The sequence below is a fragment of the Megalobrama amblycephala genome, linkage group LG20 (assembly GCF_018812025.1).
Source record: "Megalobrama amblycephala isolate DHTTF-2021 linkage group LG20, ASM1881202v1, whole genome shotgun sequence".
In the NCBI taxonomy this organism is placed as follows: domain Eukaryota; kingdom Metazoa; phylum Chordata; class Actinopteri; order Cypriniformes; family Xenocyprididae; genus Megalobrama; species Megalobrama amblycephala.
The window spans coordinates 18139398-18159952 of record NC_063063.1 but is presented as its reverse complement, the minus strand read 5'-3'; the positions used below and the strand labels follow the sequence as shown (position 1 = coordinate 18159952).

General features: G+C 39.4%; 2 protein-coding genes across 2 annotated transcripts; both read right to left on the bottom strand.

Annotated features, from left to right (window-relative positions):
- Positions 1–11811: 11811 nt before the first annotated feature.
- LOC125255812 (extracellular calcium-sensing receptor-like) lies at positions 11812–16685 on the bottom strand. The gene is made up of 6 exons (XM_048171313.1): positions 15985–16685; positions 15450–15744; positions 14403–15188; positions 13829–14050; positions 13187–13310; positions 11812–13016 (listed from the first exon to the last, which is right to left on the bottom strand). Exons 1-6 carry the CDS (start codon positions 16206–16208, stop codon positions 12103–12105), a joined length of 2565 nt encoding a protein of 854 aa, XP_048027270.1. The 5' UTR covers positions 16209–16685; the 3' UTR covers positions 11812–12102.
- Positions 16686–16818: 133 nt separating this feature from the next.
- On the bottom strand, positions 16819–20541 carry LOC125255807 (extracellular calcium-sensing receptor). Its single transcript, XM_048171306.1, has 6 exons — positions 20187–20541; positions 19731–20019; positions 18672–19487; positions 18353–18577; positions 17907–18030; positions 16819–17828 (listed from the first exon to the last, which is right to left on the bottom strand). The coding sequence occupies exons 1-6, from the start codon at positions 20411–20413 to the stop codon at positions 16930–16932; spliced, it is 2580 nt and encodes an 859-aa protein (XP_048027263.1). The 5' UTR covers positions 20414–20541; the 3' UTR covers positions 16819–16929.
- Between the last annotated feature and the right edge of the window lie 14 nt (positions 20542–20555).

Below are 20555 nucleotides of genomic sequence, written 5' to 3'. Positions count from 1 at the left end.
ACACACATAAAGTTGTCCATGTTTCATGCTCATATACTAGAGTCTCTAATCATGCAGATCTTGACTACATGCTCTTAGTACTGTACATAAGATTGTTATTTCCCATAACCTGGAAATGAACATTTCTTAGAATTATTAAGCAATTAACACTGAATATTCATTGGCCAAACAGGTTAATTGATTGTAATATAAATTTGATTACATTAAGTTAACTTTATTAACTGATTATTTTGAGCTAATTTGCTACAAGAGATTCTAAAACAGTGTAGTCTGATAACCTGTATTGGCTATCAGACTGTTTTGGAATAAACAACCTTATAAACAACCCTCCTCTATGATGAGCATGTTCTTAAAATGATTGCAAATTTTTAAAGGAGTCATTCCTCAATCTTTTGATATACAAGAGGTCATTGTACTATAAAAAAACATAAGTTTCAAAACTCACAACTTCATTGTTTGTCCAAAAACAAAGTTTATTGAAATCAAGCTAACATTACCTTTTAAAGGATCCTAATGTAAGGAAAGGGGCTGTTTATTTACAACTATGTGAATGTGGTTCCAAAAGGGGGTTTTCGCAGCAATAGCATAGAAGAACCATTTCCAATCCCCAAAGAACCTTTCAGTGAACAGTCCTTAAAAGAACCAATTTTTTAGTGTGTAGAACATTTTGATCATAAATCCACCTTATTCCTGATGAGCCTACTGCACTCATGAATTATGGGTGGAACTTCCGGTTTGGGGAACTTCCGTTCAAAAAGACTTAAATGAATCATATCAAATCATAAGGTTGCCCTACAAATAAAGCTTATCCATCAGTTTGACTGAATGAGCTGTCAATTTTTCTTTCATGTTTTATTTTCAGACATCATGAGAATAATGTAATGCTTGGTATTTTAACGTAATGCTTATTATTTTATTTATTTATTTTATGATGTATTTTAAAGAGCTCTTTTGAGTCACTGCTTTCTATCCTTGTGACTTTTTATTTAGTCCCTTTGCATTCCACTGTAATAGTATGAAAAAGGACAACATATACTGCACATATGTGTTCTGTTCTCCCTATAATAATTTCCGATATCCCATTAATAATTCACTGTAATGCATGAAGAACCTCTCATTTTCTCCTCAAATCCTCACATTATTACATGTGGTTGTAGTAGAGAGCGCACAGACACGGACTTCAACATAAAAGAGGTTTAATCACAAAAGGAAAGCTACAACGCAACACAAAGAAAACAATAGAACCGACAAGGGAGTGCATTGAGTGAGTCCATTATAAAGGAGAGATAATGAGGTGATCCAGGTGTGGGGAATCTGTGATGATGGTGAGCTGATTGGGAAGTGCGTGCAGGTGTTCAGTCCAGAACTGAAGGGAACTGTGACACACATCTCTTTCCAGGTTTGTTTTTACAGGTAAATACAATTTATTATCTGTAAAGTTAATAAGTTCATTCAACAATGTATATTACATAATACAGATATATTTCACTACAGTTATATTTAAACCATCCGTTATTGCTGTGGAAAGAGTCACAGCTTTTCATGGTCTAATGAAAGTACCTTGTTGATGCTTTTACACATTTAAATGTCCTTTTAATTTTCGTTGGTTGAAGGTTGAGTAGAATATTGTCATCTCATTGTACCCAGATAAAAAAAAAAAAAAAAAACTAAAAAAAAAAAAAAAACTACGCATTATTGCATACATAGAGTGGGCCTTTCATAAGAACTCGGCACCAGTTTTTTTTTTTTTTTTTCATAAGTTGAATAGGGAAGGCGTAGAACATTCAGCGTAAGCGTTTTGAAGAATGCGGAAAAGGAAAGTACGTTCAAGGTGATATTTTGTTTATAAAGCATAAACCGTTATATATTTTTTTTTAAATGACCATTCATTTTGCTAGATAAGACCCTTATTGCTCGTCTGATATCGTTTAAAGCCCTTTGAAGCTGCACTAAAACTGCAATTTGGACCTTCAACCTGTTGGTAGCCATTGAAATCCACTATATGGAGAAAAATCCTGTTTTCCTCAAAAACCTTAATTTCTTTTCGACTGATGAAAGAAACATGAACATCTTGGATGACATGGGGGTGAGTTAATTTATCAGGAAAAGTGTATTTAAAAGTGGACTAATCCTTTAATCAGGATCTTTTGAGGTCCAGAAAGGTAGTAAAGACATTGTTAGAATAGTCAACATGACTATAATGGTCAAACCTTAATGTTATTTAGCAAAAAGAATACTTTTTGTGTGCAAAAACACATGCACCGTGCTGCTTGTGTGTACAGTGTCAGCCAATACTGAGCCCACGTTCGGACGTAAACATAGAAGAGCTGAACTGCATTCACTACGTCAGCTGCGTATGACTACAGTTCAAATTGTTAAAGTCGTTATTTTTGTTTTGAATTTGTGCACAAAAAGTATTCTTGGCACTTCATAACATTAAGGTTGAACCACTGTAGTCACATGGACTATTTAACAATGTCTTTAATACTTTTCTGGACCTCAAAAGGTGCAATGACATTGCTGCCTATAGGCTTGAATTGTATAGGAAATACTCAACTTTCAGTGACAATGGTGTCGATTTGTATTGTTCCCAAGTGCAAGTATTCAAAGAGTAAATGTTTAGCCAGAGTTATTTTCAGTGAAGGATCCAGCGTGTTGTAGGCAGTGGCTAAAGGCTCCAAAGAATCGTAAATATGGAGAGAAGACATGGTGATATGTCTCCAAGATATGGAAGTTTTTCAGATTATCTGGAAAAACCTCCATGTCTGTAGTCTCCTTTTCAAACAGGATTACTATGAACACAGTGTTTAGGGACAAACGGAGGGGAAAAAAAATAAATAAAAGAAACTGCCGTTCCATCAGTTCTGTCCAACCCCTGAAACAAAACACTATGAAGTACAGATAAGAAAGCTTTTGACATGTACCATTTTTTTCCCCATAATGCTGTTTAGAAAAGTAGACAACATAAAATACAAATTTCTGTGATAAACCTTTTACAATAACCTTCTGTCTATCTGTTTGTGGGTGGAAATACAATCTGTAGTTTTCACAAAAGTCTTGGAGTGTTTATCATTATCCAGCAGACTTGTATGTCCAGCAAAGCTGGCTGAAAATCTGCAAACTTGCACTTTAATATGAGCAATAGTGATGCTTGTAAACACTGTTAATAAAACTCAATAATTAAGCATGTGATCTTACCTCCTACACATTTAGGGAATTGTCCATCTGAAAAGCAGGTGATTTTGTTCTGTAATTTCACTTCCCTCCCAACACATGAAAGAGTTATTATGTGTCCAGGTCGTACTGAAACCTCAGGCCCTGGGTGTCCGTCCTCAGTGATGTCTGATATCATGTTCACTGTCAGCTTAAGATCGGATCAATCAAGCATCCTCCATGTGAACAACAGATCTATCTTTGATCTACAGCTTTGTCCAATCCAAGGCTTTTGCCATCTGTGGTGTTACCTTCACATTTAGGAAAAGGGCTGCTCCATTCTCCATTTGGCTGACAGGTGATTTTTCTCTGTCCTAAGGGGGAGGGGGAGGGGGGTTGAAGCCGTTTTATTGGTCGATGCCTGACCAATGAACAACGCCAGCCAGTGCGGCATTTTTATGCATATGTATGAGACAATATTTTCATTAAAATATCATTAGTTTTAACGGGGTTTTTTATTACAGTAAAAGATTAGTAAAGTCGTTTATTGGTTAGAGTCGGCCAATGAAATGGGACGTTTTGGTGGTCCATGTAGCAGCCTTTCATCGCGATGGAGGCATCGAGCAATTCCAGGGTAAGTTTTTCTTTATAATACTTATTAAAACAGATTCAAAATAAAATAATTTTTCCTTGATGTATCTATAACGTTACCTTCACTACTGTTAGTGAAGGTGGACTGCGTTAGGTGGTTCTGTAACTTTTATAATGAACTTTTTCATATAATATGAATTTTATAGTTACATAGAAGTATATTTATTTATATTATCAGTGATTTTAAACATCGTGAGTATTGATTAAAATAAAAATAAGACCCATGTAGAATATTTTTGTAACAGAATAATTACCCTGTGCCATGCATGTGGGGTGGGTTACTACTTGATAATTAAAATATTATTGTTGTTGTTATTGTTGCATTTTACGTGAATGCAACTTATATTGTTTTCTTTCTACAGGAGCAAAATTCAGAAATAGAAAGTGCTGTAAGGAATCTGCTGGGCCTCATCCGAAGGCATAGCAACATAAGTTGCAATAATATTTTAATTATAAAGTAGTATTTTGAATCTGTTTTAATAAGTATTATAAAGAAAAACTTACCCTGGAATTGCTCGATGCCTCCATCGCGATGAAAGGCTGCTACATGGACCACCAAAACGTCCCATTTCATTGGCTGACTCTAACCAATAAACGACTTTACTAATCTTTTACTGTAATAAAAAACCCCGTTAAAACTAATGATATTTTAATGAAAATATTGTCTCATACATATGCATAAAAATGCCGCACTGGCTGGCGTTGTTCATTGGTCAGGCATCGACCAATAAAACGGCTTCAACCCCCCTCCCCCTCCCCTCCCTCTCCCCCGCTCTCTGCTCTCTCACATCTGCTTTCAAGTGCACAAGTCAGTTTTGCACCAGGAATATCGCAAAAAGAGTAGCAAAAGTCAAAGCGCCAGAAATTGAATTTGTACTGCCAGATCTGAGAGGCTGTAAGTGCCGACTTGAAGCTGTACAGCGAAACTGAAGTAAAGAGCAAAAGTAAATATGCCTCACACATTTGTGTTTGTCGTTTTGTATTTGTGAATGCCATTTTACACATTTGTAACTATTAATCTGCAACTACAACTTCGTAACACGGGTGTTTTGATTGTTGTCTGTGTGTGCAAATCGAAACATTCAGCTTTTCGCGTCAGGGCAGTGATTGTAAATTTCAATTTACAAATACAAATATTAATACTACAAGTTCTCACATTCAAATCAGCAACCTCTCGGGTTTTGCTACTGAATTACTTCCATAAGGTTTGACGGGACCCACAATATCAGGGAATCGCTCCATTTTTAAGTCTTCCTCTGCTGTGTTTAGAGGACACGTTGCCCCTAGAGAAAGCAGACATTTGATCACATATTTATCCGCACAGAATCATTTATACTTTATGTGGCCCAGTGTTTTGGAGTCACTATACTACTGTTCCCTTTCATGGGAACTGTTGATGCTGCGTCATTACGCTTTGGGAACGCCTCTGCGTGATTGCGTCATGAAGCACTCGTGTATCTAACCAATAATGTGACGAGACATCAGAAGCAGTCTCGGCCGTCAACAAGCTCCTCAGCGCATAGAGCGCAACAGAAAGCCAGTGTGGCCACCCGTGCTCCCCTGCAGAGAGCTTGGGGACCGGGGCGGTCATCACAGGCGAAGCCTTCAAGGGGTAAAGCGGATCTGAGGACTGTTCTGTGAGACAGAACAACATCGAGATGTTGTTCTGTCTCACATGAAGAGGATTGGGTTGAGGCTCAATGCCAAGGAAAGTGTGCTAGTTCCGGCTCAAACTACCAACTACTTAGGGGTAGTCTGGGACTCCACCACGATGCAGGCACATCTGTCTCCTGCTCATGTGAGTTCCATTCTCGATGCCATGAATTGGGTGAAACTAGGCCAGTCACTCACTGTCAAACAGTTTCAAAGACTGTTTAACAGTGATAACTTTGATTTGATGTGATAACTTTTGGCCTTCTGCACATGAGACTCTTGCAGTGGTGGCTCAGGACCAAGGGGTTTTCTCCGAGGGGAAATCCTTTTTGCACGATCAAAGTCATGCGGCGATGCCTTCGTGCTCTGGCCGTGTGGAAAAAGCCTTGGTTCCTGTCCCAAGGACCTGTGCTGGGGGCTTCTTGTCGTCGCGTAATGCTTACAACAGATGCTTCCCTCACGGGCTGGGGGGCGATCATGAGTGGTCGCTCAGCTCAGGGGCTATGGGAGGACCATCAGCGTTCCTGGGCTGGAAATGATGGCGGTATTTCTTGCAATAAAATACTTCCTCCCAGACCTGAGGGGCCATCACGTGTTGGTCCGCACGGACAACATGTCGGTGGTCTCATACATCAACCATCAAGGGGTCTGCGGTCTCGCCAACTTTGCAAATTGGCCCGTCGGATCCTCCTGTGGGCCCATGGGAAGCTCCTCTCACTGAGAGCAGCTTACATCCCAGGGCATCAAAATGTGGGAGCAGACGCCCTGTCAAGGCAGGGGGCCGAGGCCCGGGGAATGGAGACTCTACCCCGAGGTGGTGGAGCTCATTTGGAAAAATTTTGGTCGAGTGGAAGTCGACTTATTTGCTTCGAGGGAGTCAACCCAGTGTCCACTGTGGTTCTCCCTAACTCATCCAGCACCATTGGGTCTGGACGCTATGGGACAGACATGGCCGAGGCTATGTCTGTACGCATTTCCCCCATTCGCTCTGCTCCCGGGAGTTCTGGAGAAAGTACGCCAGGAAGGGGTCAGTCTAATATTGGTAGCCCTGTACTGGCCAACCAGAGTATGGTTCTCAGACCTAGTGTCGCTTCTAGACGGCTCCCCGATGGAGCTTCCTGTCAGGCAGGATCTCCTGTCTCAAGGGGGTGGCATGATAATTCATCCACGCCCAGAACTATGGAGACTGTGGGCCTGGCCTCAGAGGGGGCCAGGCTCATAGATGCTGGTCTCCCAACTGAGGTTGTGGAGACCATTCTCCACTCCAGAGCTCCCTCCACGAGGAAGTTGTAGGCATATAAATGGAAACTGTTCTCTACTTGGTGTAGACAACGCAGTGTGGACCCCGTCCACTCCTCTATTAGCCTTGTGCTTCAATTTCTCCAAGAAAAATTCTCGGATGTTTTATCTCCTTCAACCTTGAAGGTTTATGTTGCGGCCATTTCGGCCTATCATGCTCCTCTGGGGGATTCCTCGGTGGGTCTTTGTAGGAGATCTTCGAGCACTCTCAGTTGCTCCTTCATGTTTGGAATTTGCGCCTGAAATGGTCAAAGCTTTCCTGCACACTAGACCTGGCTATGTGTCAAAAGTCCCCACCAATGTCCCAGGGCCCATTGTACTTCAGGCCTTCTGTCCTACTCCATTTACAAGTCCGGATCAGGAGAAACTCAATCTGCTTTGCCCAGTGAGGGCTTTAGATACATATGTCCACAGAGCTGTCCTGTTGCGTAAAACAGATCAATTGTTTGTGTGTTACGGGTCTCCTAAGAAAGGAGGCCCAGCATCTAAGCAGAGGATGAGCAAGTGGGTGGTCGAGGCTATCTCACTTGCTTACGAAGCGGCCGGACAGCCATCTCCATTAGCTGTCCGTGCCCACTCTACCAGGGGTATGGCAGCCTCAAAGGCTCTAATGTCAGGAGTGTCTATCAACGACATATGTGATGCAGCTGGGTGGTCTTCTCAGCACACATTTATTAGGTTTTACAACCTGGATGTCGGCTCCACAGACAGGTACTTGGCACTACGGCATAGTTGGGATAGTGTTCCCAAAACATAATGACGCAGCGTCGACAGTTCCCATGAAAGGGAACGTCTCAGGTTACGTATGTAACCCTGGTTCCCTGAATAGGGAACGAGACACTGCGTTGCTTTGCCATAACCCCAGCATACCTGGGAGCGTCTTGCTTCAGCCATAATCCAGAAGGTAACGTTCTTTGTTCTGGGTATGCTTTATAGTTTCCTGGTCCGTGATGTCACCCGCTTCTGACGTTTTGTCACATTATTGGTTAGATACACGAGTGCTTCACGACGCAATCACGCAGAGGTGTTCCCAAAGCATAATGATGCAGCGTCTCATTCCCTATTCAGGGAACCAGAGTTACATATGTAACCTAAGATTTTTTCTAATGAGTAGGGTTTAGCATAACAATTAAATTTTTGGGTACCACTTTAGAATACTGATCCTTCATTAATTAATAACTTCATAGAAAAAAAAAAAGACTGATGTATTATTAACACAACTACTAATAACTAACAAGAAACTCTGATAAATGAATAGTGCTCAGTTGAAGGTGGTAGTTCACTATTATCTAATCAGTAATTACTGTTTTTTCATACCTACTAGAGAACTACTAAGAACTACTATGTACAGGTAAATAATTGACGTGACTGATGCATGATGTATAATTAATTCTAAAGTAAAGGTCATGGTAACCCACTAGTAATGACGGAAGTATAGAGGGTATGTACGTTACGTCACCGTCGACCATTATGACTACGGTTCCACCCACTCAGTGGCAGCATTGGTTTTCAGCGTGAATGCTGGAATTTTCAGTAGGAATTCTGAAATATTGGGTGTGGTTATATAGATATTTTATAGCAGGCCTACATGTATTGTGATATTTAGTTCAGTTGTTCCAAAATGAGAAATCTTACCTTACGGGGATCAATTTTGATGTTTTTGCCACATCTTTTTTCTTTACAGACAATGCCATTGAGGGCATGAGCTATAGCATATGTGGCTTTGTGCACCATGTTAGTGATCCGCAACTGGGACGTGTCTGTGTACGGGTTCTGTAATGTGCGCAGGTCCTCTGTACCATTACATTAGAAGAACCTGTATGCTGTTTTAGACTACAATTAAATGATCTTTCCAAGAATTTTGTCAGCAAGGGAGATTTCAGCACCTTCGCTGGAGAGAGGTCAAGTAGAAAGTTACGAAAACCCGGGATTACAGACCGTGGGATTGCAAAGCCCACAGCACTTTTTCTGGGTCTGTAACCCAGACCTCACTGCCAATCCACTGCATTGGAGGGGGGAGGCTGCTGACTCAGCTCATCTAGGAGAAATCTCATATCACCAACGGACATGAAGGCAACTATTACACGAGCTGTTGACCTACGAATGACATCTGCGACTCTTTTTAGTTTACTGCGTGGCTGGGTCCTGTAATAGGCCTCAGAATACTCCACACAGATTCCCTCCTCCTCCGCAGCCTTCAGCAATGATGCCATGCCATTGTTCCTATAGTCTGAATCACTGTGCACAGCCCCGATCCACGTCCATCCAAAGCTCTTGACCATCAGTGCCAGTGCGGCTGCTTGATGGTGCTGGGTATGGTCCTGAAGAAAGAAGGCTCATCTATAGAGCACCGTTAAGAAGAAGAAGAAGAAGAAGAAAAAAAGCTAATTTTTTCTTTAACATGAAAGGACATTTTAAATAATTTCATTACTCGAATCCAGACTTTACAATCACATTTACATGTGTACTATCTGCTGTGACACAAATGTCAAATGTGTCCGATGTTACAAGTATTTTCACATTGTCATTGTCACAGTGGCAACATTTCAAGAACAAGATCAAGAAATAGCAATATAAAGCACGCACCTGTAGAATTCCAAACGAACCAAAAAGTCTTGAAGTGCTTATAGCCGCAGTGGAACCAGATTCTCCAACTAGTGTGAGAACTGCAGCAGATTTTGCACAGGAATTAGTGTCGTTAAATACCAGATCTAGCCCGTTGGCAAGTTGAAATGCTACTTTCATTACAATTGACACAGAGGCACAAGAGTCATATATATGGTACCCTAATGTGATGCCCGGTAAGAAATCAGAGCTGTTGTTAATCTCTTGGATGGCGAACCCTAAAGTTCATGCTGCTGAAAAGCACAAATGAAAAACTGTATTATAATAAAATGTAATTAAATATGCACCTTAGTGAAAGTTCTGCTTGTATGATTCTCATAAACACAGTTTACATAAAGAAAAAAAGACAACTATGAACATGATTTCAGCACAGTAAATTGAGCCCATGCAATCCTTTTGTTTTAAGGATTGTATTTAGTTTTGTCAAACTCTAACCTCCCAATGCACTCTAGTGGTTGTGGCCATCTAGTATAGGTGTGCTTCTCTGTCCTGAGATAGTAATGAATGGTGAAAGCCCCTCCAATAATAAAGTCTCCATTCTTGAAGAGAGCAGGGGGTTGATAGTCACCTTGGAGGATACAGGTGCCTAAATTAACCCCACACACAGCAGGACAGAGCCTGGTAATACACACCACTGTCAATACAAGATTAACATGCATTTCTTCTGCTAGGCAAGCAGCCACTCCAAATGTGAGGTCAGCATTAAGCCAAGTTTTATATATCCACCAACCACTACTGTTGTATGTTGTAACTCCATACAGGACAGGGGGTGTGGTTACTATTTTATATCAGTTAATCATGGTGAGAGAATGTGTCTCATAAGTGTATCATTAAATTTCAAAAGACCAAAACCATGACTTTTCTTCGTTAAGGTCATCTGTGAACCCAAAACGAAATGTAATGAGGAAAACAAGTTTGTTTTAAATGTCATCTGACTTGCCATTTCCTTTGCTTTTTAAGAGGTTTGTCTTGTCTGTTTCAGACTCCATGTTTCAATGACATATATGACTTTCTGTAAATGCAGCCATAAATCATATTGAGTAAATGTTGCAAAAAGTTGTTTAAACTCAAGCTTTTATTCTAAAAATATTTTAAATAATAATAATAACAACATTACGTCTGTATGCATTTTCCCCGATTGCTCTGTTTCCGGGAGTTCTGGAGAGGGTTCGCTGGAACGGCGTCTGCCTGTTGCTAGTAGCCCCATTCTGGCCGGCCCAACTATGGTTTTCGGACCTAATGTCCCTTCTAGATGGCTCTCCTATGGAAATTCCGATTAGGAGTGACATTCTCTCCCAGGCTAACGGGTCTATCCTTCACCCCTGTCCAGAGTTGTGGAAACTATGGGGCTGGCCTCTGAGGGGGCCCAGGTCTCTCAACTGAGGTTGTTGAGACCATTCTCCACTCCAGAGCTCCTCCCACAAAAGGCAACTTTATGGCCTGAAGTGGAGATTATTCACTTCATAGTGCAGATATCACCAGTGGGACCCAGTTAACTTCCCAGTGAGTGCAGTGCTAAACTTTCTGCAAGAAAGGTTTTCTTTTCAGGGTTATCTCCCTCCACAATAAAGGTGTAGATACTCCTTTGGGTGATGTATTTTTGCGGAGACACCTTCTTATTACTTGTTTCCTTCATAGCACTTTGAGACGAGGGTGCTGGCCTGGGATTCGGACGTTGTTTTGCAAGGCCTCTCTGTGGCTCCTTTTGAAGAAGTTTCTGAGAAGTTACGAGATGCTGCGTCGTCATGCCATACTCCTGGCGTGTCCGTGAGCGACTTACTTCAGGTATATCAAAAGCTAAATGTGTATGTTCTAGGGTAGGCTTTATAGTTTCCTGGTCAGTGACGTCACCCACATATGATGTTCCATCATAGCATTTGACTGATTTCATACGTGCTTCACGATGCAATCACACAGAAGCAGTCCCACAGTGTTTCGACTATTCAGGGAACTAAGGTTACATACATAACCAAGAAGTTTTGTGCATTTTAGTAGGGCAGGTAATGGGTTTATTTTAAGATTGTTTTAAGTTCACTTAAAATAAAGTAGTCAAGTTATATATATTTTTTAAAGCCCATTCAATGTTAAAATTGATAGTTTTACTGAAAATTAGCTTCTGAACACTGAAAAAATAACGCATGTCCTCATTTGACTCATTTGAAAAGTTTGTAGTTACATTGTTTGTAAAAACTTTTTCTTAAGTCTAAGTTAAGTATATATATATATATATATATATATACTTAACTTAGACTTAAGTTAAGTATATTACACCGCTAAAGGCCCATTTACATTTCTGTAATAATTTATTGGCTAATGTTTCATATTAATATATTTTTAGGTTAATTAATATAACATTAATACATTAATAATAATTTATTGTGAAGATAACGTCACAAATATTAGAATATTATAAAGCAATGTTTTATAAAAATGTTTTATTTGTATATCAGTTGCCTATACAGTATTGTGACTAAGAAACATACTGAAGTACATAAGATTATACATCTGTTAGAACAACATGCAATTGTAAAACTATATTTATTGCACATTTATCTTGAATTCCATTTTGATTTTTCTGTTCAAAACTGTTTTTGAAACAATCGTACAGTATAGCACAAAAATGTAAAACAGTTATTTCAGTTGATGAGAAAGCTGACACATTAAAATCACATAATGTATCATATTTTATATTAAACAGTTGGCACGAGAGTTTTGTGTGTCTCAGAGGGCTTTTGATGGTACTTTACTCATTAAATGTTTTTTGGTATTCTGCTCTGGTCTAAAAATTATAATGAAGCACTTAGGAGCAAAAATACAGAGAATCAGACCAAAGCTTGAAGCTAAAATTGCAAATATCTCCACAGCTACAGTAAATTTCCCTGGAGAGCTGACATAAGCTGGAACAAATGTGATCCATACAGCACAGAATATGATCATACTGAATGTGATAAATTTAGCTTCATTGAAATTATCAGGCAGTTTTCGGGCAAGAAAAGCTAAAATAAAGCAAAGGAAAGCTAGGAGGCCAATATAACCCAGTACAGCCCAGAAACCAATAGCTGAACCTAAATTGCACTCTAAAATGATCTTTTCTTTGTAGTGTTGCATATTGTTGTAAGGAAAAGGTGGGGATATTGTTAACCAAAGCACACAAATAAGGATCTGTACAAGAGTGAAACCAAAAACACTGAGTCTCTGTTGATGAGGCCCGAACCATTTCATAACATTAGTTCCTGGAAGTGTAGCCTTGAAGGCCATTAACACCACTATTGTTTTCAACAGAACACAGGAGATACAGAGGACAAAAATGATCCCGAACGCTGTGTGACGCAACATACAGGACAACTCAGTGGGCCGACCAATGAAAGTAAGTGAACAGAGGAAACACAGTGTCAATGAGAAGAGCAGCAGAAAGCTCAGTTCTGAGTTGTTGGCTTTTACTATCGGAGATGCCTTGTTTTTGTAGAACACTAAAGCCATGCTCAAAGCCACTAAAGCTCCGGCTATAGAAAAAACTGTGAGGATGATACCAAGGATCTCATCCCAAGAGAGAAACTCCACTGGTTTAAGAAGACACTTGTCATTCTCTTTGTTGGGCCAGGAATCAGGAGGGCATGGATAACAATCTACAGAATCTGGAAAATAAATTAATGGTTAAATTCCACACAGATGTCTTGTCCATGCGATGGACACGCACACAGAAGATAATAGAGGAAAATCAAAATACCACAATATACTGTGGGTTAGAATTACCGGCCATGAATTATGGATGCTTTATTTAGCAGAATATGCTTGAACAAAATACCTGTCTCATTGCTGATTTCTCCTTCTGCACAGTTAATGCAGTCATAACAGCAGACAGGTTTTCCTTTTTGCACAGCCTTCCTAGTACCTGGAGGGCAACTCTTACTGCATACAGACACAGGCACCTGCAGGTGACAGGAACACCCCAGGTGAAAAAAAGTACACTTCTATAATGTACTTAAAGTGCTATATTTTCATGCACCAATTTTGTACTTAATATACTAAAAATTATTCTTTAGTACTTCTTAAGATCATCTTAAGAACATCTAAGTGTACTCAACTGTGCTATTTTGAGACAGCATGAAATATGAACTAAAATGTGCTTTTAATATACTATCTCTGTATTTAAAAAATGTATTTAGATACCACTTATAGTACATTTGAACCCATAGTGTACTACAATTGGTAGCTAAATATATATATATTTTTTACATTTTTTTCACAGTTAAGTACACTTAGATGTTCTTAGGATTATCTTAAGTAGTACTAAAGAAGAATTTTTAGTATATTAAGTACAAAATTAGTGCATGAAAATAGAGCACTTTAAGTACATTATAGAAGTGTACTTTTTTTCACCTGGGACACAGCACTCAAAGATATTCACAGCTATATTCACATATGAACAGAACAAAACAATGCATACTATTTTCTTGCCATCATTCCAAATGATAGCTCTGCTCAAACTGAATTCTTGGCCTTTAGGCTGGGATGCATCATATTGACCCACTGTCACAAAATCAATTGAACCGTCTCCTTGAAGCTGCCAGTTCACAAGTTCATAGGTGGCCACAGGGTCTCCATTGATATCAAATGAAACAGAATAATTATTTTTAGTGAAGTTCACTCGCTTGATCTGTTCAAAAACCTGCAGGGTGGAAATTCAAAATTCAGATGTATTTTGACATGGTGACTGAAATATAATTTGTTGAATAATCAGTGTAGAAATACTTCTACTTCTATATATTTTGATTATATTCATATATATATATATATATATATATATATATATATATATATATATATATATATATATATATATAATATATAATGTGTGCGTGTGTGTGTGTGTGTATGTACACACACAATGTAAACTTTAATTTATAAACAAAAATGTATAATAATATACATTTGTTTTATTATCTCACTTATTTCTTTTTTTTTATATCTTTTTTTTTTCCTCATTTAAAATCAATTTGCTCCATGATGAGAAAACTTACCTGCCGGGGTTCAGCTTTTATGTTTTTGTCACAGTGCTTTTCCTTACATACAATGCCATGAAGGGCATGAGCTATAGCATATGTGGCTTTGTACACCATGTTAGTGATCCGTAACTGGGACGTGTCTGTGTACGGGTTCTGTAAAGCATGCAGAGCCTCTGTGCCATTACATGCAGGCATTCCAGTATAAGAACCTGTATGCTGTTTTAGACTACAGCTAAATGAGCTTGCCCAGAATTCTGTCAGCAGGGGAAATTTCAGTGCCTGTTCTGGAGAGAGGTCAAGTAGAAAGTTACGAAAACCCGGGATAACAGACCGTGGGATTCCAAAGCCCACAGCACCAATACACAAATTAAACCGCAGCATTTCTGGGTCTGTAACCCATGCCTCACTGCCAATCCACTGCATCGGAGGGGGAGGCTGCTGACTCAGCTCTTCTAAGAGGATTCTCATGTCACCTGAGGCCAAGAAGGCAACTATTACACGAGCCGTTGATCTGCGAATGACATCAGCGACTCTTTTCAGTTTACTGCGCGGCTGGGTCCTGTAATAGGCCTCAGAATACTCCACACAGATTCCCTCCTCCTCCGCAGCCTTCAGGAATGATGCCATGCCATTGTTCCCATAGTCTGAATCACTGCGCACAGCCCCGATCCACATCCATCCGAAGTGTTTGACCATCCGTGCCAGTGCGGCTGCTTGATGGTGATCGCTGGGAATGGTCCTGAAGAAAGTAGGATACTGCCGCTTGTCACTGAGACATGCGCATGTTGCATAATGACTTACCTAGTGCACCATTAAGGAATAGTGAAGAAGTAAGTGACCAAAAAAGAAAAAAAAAGACCAAAGTCATTTACTTTACATTCTAATGGTCATTCTTTTGTAAATATGCAGTAAATGAACAATTTTGGAACATTTTTAGTCAATACTATGCCTGTGTCTGTTTTCAATTTATATATATATATATATATATACCAATAATGTATATCCAAAACACATTTTCATTTATTTTTAAAATGACATGAAGTAATCATATTGAACCCTCACCTGTGGAATTCCAAATGGACCGAGAAGTCTTGAAATGCTTATAGACGGCGTGGAGCCAGATTCTGCGACTACTGCTGTAACAGCTGCAGATTTTGCACAGGAATCAGTGTCGTTAAATATGAGATCTAGTCCATTGACGAGCTGAAAGGCTACTTTGATTGCCATTGGCACAGAAGCACAAGAGTCATATATATGATACCCTAAAGTTACGCCCGGTAAGAGATCAGAGCTGTTGTTGATCTCCTCAATGGCGAACTCAAAGACACGAACAAAGCGCATCTCTCTGAAACCCACGCTGTTGAGATAAACACAATAAATATACATAAATAAATAAAAATAATATACCTTTACATGAAAACAGTTGCACATATGATTTCTCATAATTTTATCACAGGATTACAAACATTAGATTATATTTTTTATTAATATATTAACTATTAATTATGATTTTATTATTTATATAAACTAATAATTTTAACAATTTCAGTATCAACATGTTATATTAAGAATGATATCCCATACTACATATGCTAACCTCCCACTGCACTCTAGTGGTTGTGGCCGTCTAGTATAGGTGTGCTTCTCTGTCCTCAGATAGTCATGAATAGAGAAAACCCCTCCAATAACAAAGTCTCCATCCTTGAAGAGGGCAGGTGGCTGAGGGTCACCTTGCAGGATGCAGATGCCTAAATTAACTCCACACAAAGCAGGACAAAGCCTGCCAATGCAAAGTACTGTAACAATTAATAAAACATTCATTTCTCTTGTTAGGACAGTGAGCTTTCCAAATATCAGGTGAGTGTTACATCATGTTTAAATAGCCACTATTGTTCTCTGTGGCAATGAATTTCCAAGAGGGAATGTAAAGAAGGTGTGGTTAATATATTTTAATGCTTAGTCATAATGTCAATTATGTGCTGTGTGTTTTCTTAACTTCAGAAATGGGACCTGCTTTCTTAAGAGTCCCCAACCCCATGAGGAATATGTTACATTCAAAATCCATTATTATATTTGTTTCTCTCACCATCATACTTATTTTGATAAGTTTATTATCTTATTTAATTAACATTTGGGTCACATTCTCAGTCTTTAGCCTGGACTTCTTGTATTTAGTTATTATTATTATGCATGGCTGTAGTATCCCTGTACAAGTGTAGATTTAAGTTTGATTGTTCCTTGTAGTCTCTCCAAAGCACAGTATTCTGCAGGATATGAAGTTTGTTGTTTGTAATGTCCAGTAAATTGACATACATATACTCACTGTTGAACCATTGTGTGATAACTGTATGGTTGATTGTGTACCCTTGTTAACAATAATGGATGGCAGTAATATGTATACAGTAAGATATAAAAATAAAGTAAGCAAAAATGATCAAATCAGTGTTTATTCACTTACTGTTAATTTGTTATTGTGGTTATTTATTTCATATTATTACTATTTCATTCAATTTGTACTGGACTCAAAACATGATCAATTGTATTATTTGTCTTTTCCCATTAGATGTTGTTTGGTGTTTTTCTCAGGCTTTAGTAAAATTATATAAATCTTGGGGGTGAACAAGCAGAGGAGCAGGCCAAAACTGGATGCTAAAATGGCAAAAATTTCCACAGCAGTTGTAAATTTACCAGGTGAACTGACATATGCAGGTACAAATGCCAGCCACACTGCACAAAATATAAGCATGCTGAAGGTGATGTATTTGGCCTCATTAAAATTTCCTGGCAACTTCCGCGCTAAAAATGCCAGAAAAAAACAAACAAAAGCCAAAACACCAATATATCCAAGCACACACCAGAAGGCCAGATCAGAGCCCACACTGCAATCCAGGATGATCTTGGACTGTTGATATTTAGTGTTTCTATAGGGGAAAGGAGGGGATACTGTAAGCCAGGTGGTACATATGACCACCTGAACTAGAGTGCAGCAGAAGATTATGATTCTCTGCTGTGTTGGGCCCAACCATTTCATTATATTGTTTCCAGGTCGGGTAGCTGTAAAAGCTGCCAGAACCACTAAAGTTTTGCCCAGGATGCAGGATATGCAGAGGGAGAAGGTGATGCTGAAGGCAGTGTGTCGCAGCATACAGGACCAGGATGTGGGTTCCCCAATAAACACCAAAGCGCATAAAAAGCATAGAGTCAGTGATAACAAGATGAAAAAACTGAGTTCTGAGTTATTTATGCGCACAACAGGAGTGTTTCTGTAATAAAGAAATACAGCAAACACAGCTAAAGTGAGGCAGGCCCCCACTACAGCTATTACTGTTAGGGTCAATCCCATTGCATCATGGGACAGGAATTCGACCACTTTCGGAATACACACTGTTCCATCATCATTTGACCAGTAATCTTCAGAACAGGCCATACACTCTACTGAATCTAAAGAGAGGGAAACACTATAAAAATGAAGATAAAGGTCCACAGATTTTTGTTGAATTATTGAAGTTCTTCTCCAACCTGTCTTATTACTGATTTTGCCACTGTCACATGGTACACAGTCAAAGCAGCACAGAGGCTGGCCACGCCGGACAGCCTTCCTGAATCCCGGAGTGCAGCTGTTGCTGCACACAGACACCAACACCTGCTTAACCAACACAGTCACACATATATTAGTAATTTATATTAGTGTATAATAATAATGTTCCTGCAGGTCAATATCATTATTAATTACAAGAAACTAATTAGCTAGTGTGAAACTAACCTTGATAAATAATGAATATGGGGCATACTAATTAAAAAACGGGGATTATTTTGCCTTTTGCATTTTCTTCCAACAGGCAGATCTGCCATCTTCAGATGAACAGTTCTTTCATGTTTCAAATGGATACTTACCTCCATTTGACCCTACAGAACTTCAGAACATGAAATCTCATGAACTGAAATACACTGTGAGAACGGCTTGCCTCAGTCTGATGGCCGGGCCACATGATGGCCTTCTCTTGGATAACCAGTTCTTGTCCAGATTCTTGTGCACCATCGAACCTGCCCACATTAACAAACTCAATATTCCCAGCTGAGCCCCTCTGCCAGTTTATGAGGTCATAAGATGGAATAGAATCGCCTTTCATATCAAAATTCACTGTCTCTCCTGAAATAGTGAATGACACCTCTTGGAGATACTGCTGTAACTGAGTTTAAGAGATAAAATCAAGACAGTTTAGTTCAAGTCATAACTTTGTACAGAGTTCATTTAGACATTTAAGCACTCATTATTTTGAGTACCTGCCATGGATAGACATTATGTATATTTGCACATGTGGAGTTACTGAATGGCCCTTTTCCAGGTGTACAGTGAAGAAGGTTGTGCAGGGAATGAGCAATGGCATACACTCCTTTATAAACATTATAGGAAATACGGGGGCTGGAAGTATTAAAGTAGGCAGAGTGCTGCACCCTAATAGTCTCTTGCCCTGTACAGGAGGGTAGATGATTATTCAAGCTGGAACTGGAGGGCGAACAGTCATATAAAACCCCCCACAGCTCGTGAACCAGAGGATTTGAGGGGTAACTTTCTGGGTTCACTGTTGTGAGATACTCTCTTAAACCAGGAATTTGGCCCTGTCGTATGCCAAATCCTATGGTCCCTCCAAGGAAAGGGTAATATTCACTTCCTGTGAACACAGAGGCTGTAACCCATGCCTCACTAGCAATCCACTGTATTCCAGTGACATTCTGTTCCATGTAGTCTCTTAAGAAGGGTGTAAGCTCCCCTTCAGCTGAGAACACCACTACCACCCGAGCAGTGGAGTGACTCATGACTCGAATGATTTCCAGTGCCCTCTGATGCTCGTATAACAGAGGAATCATCTCTTGATAAGCAACACATATGCCTGTGCCCTCCAGCTCCTTCAGTAAGCCCTGAAGGGCAAAGCGACCATACTCGTGATCTCCTCGTACCACTCCCACCCAGGTCCAGTTAAAATGCAACAGGAGTTTTGCAATGGCCTTTACTTGATAGGCATCACTAGGGATGACTCTGAAGAATGTAGGGAATTCTCTCCTATCACTAAGACAGGCACAGGATGAAAAATAACTGATCTGCCAAGAGAGAGAGAGAAAAAAAAATATATATAACAAGAATATTATTTGATCTTAGGTTGCACTGCATGGTTTCACTGTAAACAGATAAGATTGTGTACATGGTTAACTCTACATTACTGAAAAAGAAAGAAAATACTATAATTCTTTTCTCACAAAAAAAAGAAAAAAAAAGCATACACAAACAACAATGCACTTTAAATTAACACAACAATAATTGAAAATGTTTCATTTTAGACTCGCCATTGGTATCCCGAAAGGCCGCAAAATTCTTGAAACTACAATAGACTGAGCTGACCCGGATTCTCCTATGATAGCAAGCAGTGGACCAGCACCTGCACACATGGGGCTTTCTTGCTCATTTGGCCCATTTAGAACAGCTACTGCTGATCTCTGCCCAGTCAGAGGGTATGCACAAGAGTCAAAGATTTTGTAACCCAGATTGTAGTTAGGTAGAAGATCGTTTCGCTTGTTTATTTCCTCTACAGCAAGTTTCATTGTAAGGGCCCAGCGGAAAGCTCTAGGATCAAATCTGCAGTTGAATTAAACAGAGAGAAGGACATAAAAGGCATCCAAACTATAGTTGTACACAGGTTTAAATATTTATATCAAAGCACCCATTCAAGATATTTATACCTTACAAATATAATATTCTCTAAGCAGTTAAAAAAAAAAAAAAAAAACATTTTTGTTACTCACCCATTACATTTGACTGGCCCCGGTCTGTAAGTACAGTTGAGGTCTGGCATTTCCTGATTGTAGTGCAAAGGAAAAATGCCACCTATTAAAAAATCTCCATTAGCCATGAGGCCTGGCTCAAAGTCATTTTGCAGAACACATGTGGAAGCATCTCCGGGAGTGAGTGCACTGAGATAGTAAACCAGAAGCCACGGGAGCAGGACAGTCATGCTCTCTAATGCCTGCATCCCTCAGCATGACTACAGTGGGCAGGACAGCTTGTTATATATACCAGACACAGGTCTCCATGCATCTCATTATGTGTCATGGTTATATGACATCAGTAGGATTCAAAATACTCATATTCATAATTATGTTTTATTAATATAC

Coding starts and splice junctions, on each gene's coding strand:
- LOC125255812 (XM_048171313.1), bottom strand. CDS start 16,208: ATGAATGTTTTATTAATTGTTACAGTACTTTGCATTGGCAGGCTTTGT. Junction 15,189..15,449: donor GTCCATTTGGAATTCCACAG/GTGAGGGTTCAA, acceptor ATGGTGCACTAG/GTAAGTCATTATGCAACATG. Junction 13,311..13,828: donor GGAATGATGGCAAGAAAATA/GTATGCATTGTT, acceptor TGTCACCTGCAG/GTGCCTGTGTCTGTATGCAG.
- LOC125255807 (XM_048171306.1), bottom strand. CDS start 20,413: ATGCAGGCATTAGAGAGCATGACTGTCCTGCTCCCGTGGCTTCTGGTT. Junction 19,488..19,730: donor GGCCTTTCGGGATACCAATG/GCGAGTCTAAAA, acceptor CTCTCTTGGCAG/ATCAGTTATTTTTCATCCTG. Junction 18,031..18,352: donor GGCCCGGCCATCAGACTGAG/GCAAGCCGTTCT, acceptor TTGGTTAAGCAG/GTGTTGGTGTCTGTGTGCAG.